Source organism: Oncorhynchus gorbuscha, unplaced genomic scaffold, assembly GCF_021184085.1.
Source record: "Oncorhynchus gorbuscha isolate QuinsamMale2020 ecotype Even-year unplaced genomic scaffold, OgorEven_v1.0 Un_scaffold_33:::fragment_2:::debris, whole genome shotgun sequence".
NCBI classification, from domain to species: Eukaryota; Metazoa; Chordata; class Actinopteri; order Salmoniformes; family Salmonidae; genus Oncorhynchus; species Oncorhynchus gorbuscha.
In genome coordinates this window covers 134,733-143,897 of record NW_025745186.1, presented here as the reverse complement: position 1 = coordinate 143,897, position 9,165 = coordinate 134,733, and the positions used below count along the sequence as shown (strand labels likewise).

General features: G+C 41.3%; 1 protein-coding gene across 2 annotated transcripts; it reads left to right on the top strand.

Annotated features, from left to right (window-relative positions):
- The first annotated feature begins 1,088 nt into the window (after positions 1 to 1,088).
- LOC124017790 (glucosidase 2 subunit beta-like) lies at positions 1,089 to 8,677 on the top strand. 2 transcript variants are annotated; one of them, XM_046332989.1, is made up of 18 exons: positions 1,089 to 1,231; positions 1,620 to 1,769; positions 1,970 to 2,086; positions 2,213 to 2,308; positions 2,427 to 2,484; positions 2,619 to 2,736; positions 2,940 to 3,069; positions 3,380 to 3,464; positions 3,566 to 3,644; positions 5,299 to 5,382; positions 5,557 to 5,715; positions 5,822 to 5,912; positions 6,101 to 6,170; positions 6,374 to 6,463; positions 6,607 to 6,681; positions 6,800 to 6,899; positions 7,139 to 7,301; positions 8,114 to 8,677. In XM_046332989.1, exons 2-17 carry the CDS (start codon positions 1,670 to 1,672, stop codon positions 7,283 to 7,285), a joined length of 1,599 nt encoding a protein of 532 aa, XP_046188945.1. In that variant the 5' UTR covers positions 1,089 to 1,231; positions 1,620 to 1,669; the 3' UTR covers positions 7,286 to 7,301; positions 8,114 to 8,677. The 2 variants fall into 2 exon arrangements, with proteins under 2 accessions (XP_046188945.1, XP_046188944.1); XM_046332988.1 differs by lacking the exon at positions 1,089 to 1,231 and having other exon boundaries at positions 1,281 to 1,769.
- Positions 8,678 to 9,165: the final 488 nt, after the last annotated feature.

Here is a 9,165-nt window from a genome sequence, read left to right as displayed (position 1 = left end):
GTGTTATTTTGTGAATAAAATGCATTTAATAAGCAAACAGCTATATAATACAATTATATATCAGTATATTTTTATTTTATTTCACTGTTCGGTACTGTAAAGTGTGTTAAAATTACAAATAAAGGAAGATTTTTTTATAAAATAAGCAAAGAGAAATAGCCTACTGGCTTGTATTTGTTGTCTGTGTAGGCTACTGTGTGTGCTTAATAATTGTATCAGAGATTATAAAAAGGAGTAGACTAAAAGGTCAAGGTCTTCAATAGTCTGGTTTATTGTGGTATATAAAGTGAATGTGAATACTGTGCTTCCACACCATATTTTTATTTTGAGAGAATCAATGTATGGTAGGCCTACATGTTTATCAAAGACGATCTAAGCGATTAGTAAGAAAGGGCTACAGAGACTTCCATTGCACACCATGAGGATTCTCAATACATATGAAAATCCCCATTGCAGGAATTGATGGACTCATTTCAGCCTGACAGTTTCAGGCTATGCTATCTAATTATTTGGCTTGCCTTGATCATAGCTACCTCTCTTATAATTATGAAGTATTTTCAGTGGTGGAAAAAGTACCGTATTATCTTACTTGAGTAAAACTAAAGATTCCTTAATAGAAAATGACTCAAGTAAAAGTGAAAGTCATCCAGTAAAAGAGTACTATGGTAGTATGTTGTTATTTTATTATTATTATTATTTTTTAAATTTTATTTTTATTTACCCCTTTTTCTCCCCAATTTCGTGGTATCCAATTGTTTAGTAGCTACTATCTTGTCTCATCGCTACAACTCCCGTACGGGCTCTGGAGAGACGAAGGTTGAAAGTCATGCCTCCTCCGATACATAACCCAACCAAGCCGTGTTATATTCTCCTACATTAATTTCACATTTCCACAAACTTCAAAGTTTCCTTTCAAATGGTACCAAGAACATGCATATCCTTGCTTCCGGTCCTGAGCTACAGCCAGTTAGATTTGGGTATGTCATTTTAGGCAACAAAAAACAAAAAGTGTACTTTATACCACTAAGTAGAATACTAAGTATTTTGACAGACACGTCTGCAACCTCAAATCCACATAACATTGCCAAGAGATTTTCCACCCTCTCTGACATGGCTGCTTCCAACGCATTACCCATCATGCACCGCGCTCCAATCACAGGTCGGATACAAAAGCTAGTCCAATCAGAAGAAAATACTACAGAGACGTTTCCTGAAGCATTGCGGAAGAGAGGTAATGAATGATTGGTCATATTTTTACTTCGAAAATAACAGTTTTATTGTGAACGTGATACTTTATTGCATATACAACATTCATAAATATTGTTCAAAATGAAGTTTTCCCGCCTTAAATCAAGACCGCTGATAGCTAGCTGCTGCTACTGTAGACCTTATTCAGTTAACTTAACAGTTACTTGCTAAGTTAACGTTACCTATCGTTACATGTATTGCATTATGACTAAATGATTCTGAAAATGTCGTTTTGAAAATGTCCTTCTAACGCATTGTATCAGAGGTTTCATATGGGGCCGACTGTCTCAATGTTGTGAATGGTGGCGCGTCTGAGGACTAGCTGTATTGGGTTAAAGTACTTTGTCTATTACCTTGAGTTATGTTTGCAGGAGCGCCGCGAATTCCTGAAAGTGTAGTTGGTCCCAGTTGATACTGCATCATGTCTTGTGCGCTTCTACTGTTGTTGACGAGCTCGGCTTTGGCCATGGGCACTGGCACAGCGGTGGAGATCCAACGTCCACGCGGAGTACCACAATCAAGTGAGTTGGCATCTGATTCTAACTCGAGTTCAGACGAAACGTTATGGTTCTTATCACAGCCAGTGAGGTAGGCCTAGTCTATGCTATTCTAGCTATCAGAATCCCATTGTGAGCATGGATTTTAACCTGGTAGGTGTGCATTGTCTCTCAGATGAGCTCTTATGTACCCAACCCTTACCTGTCCCCATCGATCCCGACAGAGAGACAGTTCTATGAGGAGAACAAGCCCTTTACCTGTTTGGATGGCTCCAGCACCATCCCCTTTGACCGGGTCAATGATGACTACTGCGACTGCAGGGATGGCTCAGATGAACCAGGTACAGTATCGCTCACTTCTCATCAGTAAAGCCAGGCTGAACCCACTATCAAGACACTACACACTACTGTGCACAGTTATCACTAAGGTCTTGACTGTAAAGAATGTCTTTGCATTTTTTTCACAGGTACTGCTGCCTGCCCCAATGGCAGATTTCACTGTACCAACGCTGGCTTCAGACCCACCTTCATCCCTTCCTCCCGGATCAACGACGGCATCTGTGGTAAGGACATTGTCACAGTATTTTTTTTTTCCATGGATCAGTCGTCCCTTTCTCTCAGGGTTTTTTTGTGGTTGTGTGTGTAATTGCTGTGTGCTGATGAAGTGTGTTCTCTCCTCAGACTGCTGTGACACTACAGACGAGTACAACAGTGGTGCCACTTGTCAAAACACCTGCAGGTGAGCAGTCTTAAAATGTACAGCATTCTGCAAACATTTAATATTCACTACAACACTAACATTGGCCTTTGTGTTGGCAAACGATTCCTCCAGTATGTGTGTGTGAAGACTGTGTTGGCTGTGTGACCCCCTAGGGAGATGGGGCGCAAGGAGAGGGAGAGTCTGCAGATAATGGCTGAGATCACCAAGGAAGGATTTCTGCTCAAACAACAACTGATACATGAAGCTAAAAGGGGACAGGAGGACAAACAGGTGAGACTACTCAGCCAAAGGGTAGTAGATTTATTTGGGTTTGGTTAGGCAGAGGAAATGGCTAGGGTCTATACAGAGACCGTTTCATATATAGAGCAATTGGTATAAATCCTTACCGTTGAACGTGTTCATGAAATGACAAGACTTATGTATGTTTGTTTCAAACGGTTTTTGTAAATACTTCCATCCGTGTGTTTGTGCAGGGCAAGTTGACTGAGCTGAAGGGTAGTAAGAAGGGTCTGGAGGAGAAGGTGGAGGCTCTGAGGACTGTGAAAGAAACAGTGGAGGATCCAGAGAAAGAGGCTAAAGAGCGCCACCTGAAGGCTTGGGAGGGTAAGTACTCTGGTATTACACTGGAAGCCATTATCTCTCTGCTTTTAACCTATGCACATCATAAATTCTCTCAATGTATTTGTTTTCTTCACACACAAAGGTACTTTTGTGCTGTTTGGTAAAACCAAGATATTTAACCATATTCTTATAGTTAAAAAAACAGATTGTTAAATGTTGCGAAATGCCCAGTGCTAATCGTCTCTCCAGTCAGATATGTTTTTCAACATCTTTGATTTGGAAGTCAATTACAAAAGTCCTGTTGAAGATTTATTTTTCTAAGTTGTATGTGATTTGATTTTGTCTGTTTCAGAACAAAAAGAACTCATCCGTATGGGGAAGGACAAAACTAGAATGGCTGAGGCTTTTCTGGAGCTGGATGATGACGCAGATGGCTAGTGAGTGTGTAGTGTGTGTAACTGTCAACGTTGGGATATATTCAGAGATATTTCGGTGTGATTCAGTGAGTGACTAATACGGGTGTTTTTGTTATTCCCAGTGTTTCTGTGGCTGAGCTGCAGTCCCACCTAGAGCTGGATCCAGATTCAGATGGCTCTCTGACAGAAACAGAGACTCAGGTAAGACGTCTCCTCTTCCTCCCCCTCAAGTCAAGAGAATATGTTCTATCACACTAGTAAATTACAGGGATGTAAACTAGTGTCGTTTTGGCTAAATTTGCCGTTTTGAATCCAAAATAGGTGACCCATGTGATTCGTGTAGATCCAATGAGAAAAGTTTGGGTGGCTGGGGGCTTTGGATAACTACTGGCTGTATGTGAACGAGTGATGCTCGTTTGGAGAAATACTGTCTGTATCAAAGGTTCAGCCACTCGTTCACATAACAGAATGCAGCACGCCACTGAAGAGAGGAAAGACAACATGCTAGTTACAGCATCAGCACTCGCGCTGGAAAGAGAATGGAAAGGGAGTTGGCCAGTTAACTTACAGCAGCGCGTCCCCTGAACGATATCATAGAGGTAGGAGAGAAGCCTGACCACGGAGATGGGGGTGACGAAGCGTACTTCATGAGCTGTAACTGAACAACTGGAATTTGGAAAGTTTGAGGTGAGGGAGAAAGTGGTGGAACAAGTATTGTTAGCATTGTTAAGGATCTTGCTAGCTGGATGTAATTCTCTGTTAGCTACCCAGAGAAATGTTGAGCAACATTAGCCAACTTACCTGATCAAATAATTGAGTTTATTGGGTGAATTAGCTGGCTAATAAAGTCCAACAGCTAGCGTTACAACATCAGATGAGCTAACGTTAGTAACCTGACCAATTCACTATAGTAAACTGTTAACGTTATACGACTCCTTGCCCCGTTCCTGAAGTTATAACGTGTTAGTTGCTTACTGGACCCTAGCAATCTGTAAAATGTAACAAACTACTATCGATGAACTAAAGTTTTCCCTCTTCAGTTACTATGTGGTTAATTTTCAGAATAAGATATTTAGGTGAAAATGAGGCGTTGCTTGTTAATCAAGTGTAGCTGGGCCTGGCTTAAGCTGGATGCCACTATAGGTGGAAGGAGCACCACACACTTTTTCAATATGGTGGATAAAAGGGCTATGGCAGGTGTACTCTGCCTGAAAGATCAATTATGCCAACAAAGGGTCTCATGCTGCGCTGGCACATTGTTTTTTTTTAACTTGATGAACATTATATTTGCACACATTTAGCCTTGTGCACTTGATCAATGTCTATAATAGTGGCCACTAATAGAATGCCAGGTTGTTTCTTTCTATTTCTACTTTAAGATGTTTTTCCCCAAGTGCAATATTTAGGAGTGTGTGTGTGGTCACAAGCATTATATTAAGGCTGACTGCAATATTAGTGTATTGTTTTTTTCTCAAGACTTGAGTGTCATTTGCAGTAAAGTCTAGGCAACACATAACATTTGCTTGCTTACTTTACCTTTTTTTTTTGCTGCGAGTTAGGTTCACATTAATTCCTTTTTATTTTACACACCAAGGTTGACATATTAATGAAGTCAAAATGATCTTGCTTACTCAAAGCATTTGCATTTACTTGTTTTGAGTTGCCCAGAAAATACATCAAGATCATTTGTCTTGTATCAAGATATTCTGACTTGTATCGAGCCTTTGTAGTTTAAAATTAGCATATGATCTGCCAGTGCAGTTAGTTTATCTTGTTAAGATGTCTTAAGATTATTTTTTTTTTTTTCAAGATAGATTTCTTAGTGTTTTTCTGATTTCCTAATCCATTCCTACAGGGATTGCTGGGAGGAGAAGGCAAAGTGGACACGTCAACATTTGAAACTGTGTGGAGCGGCATCAAAGACAAGTACCTGTCAGAGGTCAGTACTTATGTTATGAAGACTTCTCATTAGTCATTTCCATATCCTAGTTGAATGTTCAATGGTCTATCCTGGAGCCTCTGATTGTCTAGGTTGGGTTTTTGTCAAGCACGTTGTGAGAAATGGGCTATATAAGTGTGTGATTTGGTATATGTGACCGTGTGGGTGTCTCAGGGCTTGTTGGACCCCCCTGCCCCAGTGGAGACTCCCCAGGAGGAGGAGTCCAGGGACTTTGTCTCTGACCATGACTCTGACCACTACCCTGAGGATTACGCTGGAGAGGAGGAAGATGACGAGGAAGATGATGATCACGAGGAGGAGGAGGAAGAGAAGGTAGTTGGAAATCCTCACATTAGAGGGGAAGGGCCTGAGCTAGGCTAGTATTGGAGGGCTTGGGTGGTCAGTTGTCCCAGTATCATAACTTGTGTTTAATTATCAGGTCCCTCCCACCGTGCAGACCCCAGAGAAAAGCGAGGACGATGAGTTGTCCATGCCACCGTACGACACAGAGACCCAGAGCCTTATTGATGGTGCATACATTCATCTGTTTTACAATCCTACCTTAAACAGGGACACAATTTGTGTTTTTGAATATACAAAGTAGGGGGTTCAGAATTTTAAGCGTAAATATCTGAATTGTGATTTTTCTGTGCTGTGGGTTTGTCTGTCTCATTGGTCTGTCCTTTTGAGGTTGTGCTTTGTTGTCTTTGTTCCTCAGTTGCCCAGAAAGCCAGGGATGATTTTGATGAAGCTGAGAGGGCTCTCCGGGAAGTGGACGATCAAATGAAGTGAGTTTGCAACCACAATGCTTAATCTCTGCTGGCTTTGGCAACCACTATGTTAGTCCTTGCAACACAAAAACCTCTCATGATGATGCTCGACAGGCATACAAGTGCAGCTTGTATTATTAGGTTTGGAAACTCAAATGAATGTACCCTGTGTCTGCAAGTCCATCATTAATCTGTGGTCTTGAATTTATTTGGATCTGCAGGAACCTTGAGAAGGAGATTGGCTTTGATTTTGGGCCAAGTGCAGAATTTGCATACCTCTACAGCCAGTGCTACGAATTATCCACAAGCGAGTACGTATACTTCATCTGTCTTTGTAAATACCCATAGTGTGTCTATGCCTTCGTGAGAGAAATAATCTGTTTATATGAATGTGAAACTGTTTGAGTCTCCCAAAGATTAAATTTAAGACTCTGCCCCTCTTCTTTTTCATCAGGTACATCTACAGGCTGTGTCCATTCAATAGGGTCTCCCAGAAACCTAAGTTTGGGGGATCAGAGACCAACCTTGGGTAAGAGAATCTTCACTTCATTTTACTGTAGCCTTTAACTGTTCAAATGACTGGTGCTTCTAAAATTGTTAGGAATGTTAGTGGTCATGCTCTCTGTCTCGGTCTCTCCCTGTTGTAGCTTGTGGGGACAATGGGCTGGTCCTGAAGAGAATTTATACTCTGTGATGAAGTATGACCATGGGCAGGGGTGCTGGCAGGGCCCCAACCGGTCCACTACAGTAAGTCTATCTTCTCCAGTCCACTTCCCTCCCAGCCCAAAGTTGTACCTTTGACAGTCTAATTTGCTGAGCATATGAAGTGGATTAAGTCAAATCACATTTCATGCGGTGCTGGGTGGGGGAACGTGCATGATAATTCACACAATCTGTGCACGCTAAGTGTACAGGTCCCTACTCTTGAGGTACTGCTGACTCACGACATGTCCTGTGAAGGGTTAATGTTTCTCTGTGTGGGTCAGGTGAAGCTGACGTGTGGGAAGGAGACTGTGGTGACGTCCACATCAGAGCCCAGTCGCTGTGAGTACCTCATGGAGTTCACCACCCCTGCCGTGTGCCAGGAGCCAGCCAGCCTGGACGAAGTACTGCACGGACACACAGAGCTGTAGTGCTCCCCACCAACAGGTAGCTAGCTATAAACCAGGCCCATTGGACCTATAGAGCAGTGGAGCACTTCATAATTACATGTGGATATCAACTTTTTATAAATGCTCAACATGTTAGGGCTAGCACGGTAATTGTTTAATTATGGACAACAACCCCTGGGGGGGAGAAGTTACCTTTTGTAATTGTTTTAATATATTAATTGTTGTTAACTTAATGTAGTCTTTCAGTCATCACTACTCTGCATGTCTGATTTGAGCTTGGCTCTCACTAGTTAACTTAGAATCATTATATCAACTCTTGGCTCCAGCCCACATAGTTGTATTTGTGCAGGATCTTCAAAAGGATCTGACATACATGGCATTCAAGTCCACCTAGTAGGACGAGCCAATCTAGATAATGCTTACTTCCCTCATCGGGTCGAGTAGCTTAATTAAAACAGTGCAAATAAGTGTCGGCTGCCATTGTTAATAAGAATTTGTCGCTCATTTTGACTTGCCTAGTTAAAAAATGATAAATGAAGTGTTAACTAGCTAGCAACTAGGCACAAGCAAGTGTGAAAATGAGAAGACATTGAAACAATGTTAACAGGCCAGAGGGACAGAGGAAGACATGCATTGTGCAAGGAGACGGTCCTTTCTTGGTAGGACATCCTTGCACATGTATTTGATCATTTTTACATAAAAATGGACAAGTTGGTAATTTCACAACGGGGAAAGCAAACAATTTATGAGAAGTATGGAAATGTAGCACAGTGCCTATCGATCAGAACCATTTGTTTCTGAGAGGATTTCTTATCAATTCTGTTTGCAAATAACTAATTTTTCTCTCAGGTTTCTCTTTATGGACTACATGCTAGCCTCCCACCCTTCTCTGCAACAACCAGCTGCTGCACTCTGGCTTCACGAACTGGAAGATTCAAAATGGTTGCTTGTTCTTTACTCCTACTTGTCTGTTGCTTTAACTTGTTTGTCTAGGGTTAGTGTTTCAATTAGATTTAAAGAAAGTTGTCATTAAATTTTTTTATTTAAAAAAAAAATTTGAGAGTTTTCTCCTATGGTCTACTTTGCCGATCAACGAGTTGTACTGTATCTAAGCAGGATAGTCAGTATATTGTTTAGTGCTCCGTTGGCTCAATACTACAGTAGATTATGCCAATGATGTGCATTATGACGATGGTGGGCAGGTTGTCTTATGCGCATCAATGGTTTTGCATTTTTACCCTCTGGAAACGACAACACTCAATGTCATCTTGTAAAAACAACATGGGTCACTCAGATATGTAACCTTTTATTTTTTCTGGCATGTAAAGTACAAATAATTAAACAATTCCATGAAAAAGTCTTCAAGCGTCTTCAGCTGAAATCCCAGTAATAAATATCCTAAACTGAAAGGTTTATTTTCTTTGTTACATTTTGTCATTGTTCATTTGGTCATGTTTGGAAGTATGAGATTTTGATATCTTCCTACTGACATTGATACATTGATGCCAGTAGATCTGTTTTGATCATTTTCTCCTTTGATTTGTTCTACCATTCCAGGAAAATGTTGTAAGAAGAACGTCACTAAGTTACTCTGTGTCCCCTCTTCTAAATAAATAGACACAAAATACAGTTGGTCGAGAAACAGAAGAACCACTGACCCCTTTCCTATAGGAGTAACCCCCCCCCCCCCAACGATGCTTTCCTCCTGGCTGCTGTTGGAACTACTGTACATCGAACTCAGATGCCATGTTGTAGTTCTGTACTATGTTTCTTCTAATAACTACAGTAGTTCTGTTCACCAGCAGTAGGAGGAAAAGCATGCTGAGTGCACATGGAGCCTCAGGCACTGCGTAAGGTCCAGTCTCCGCCCTGGAGCCAACAATAGGCCACATCCCAGGCCC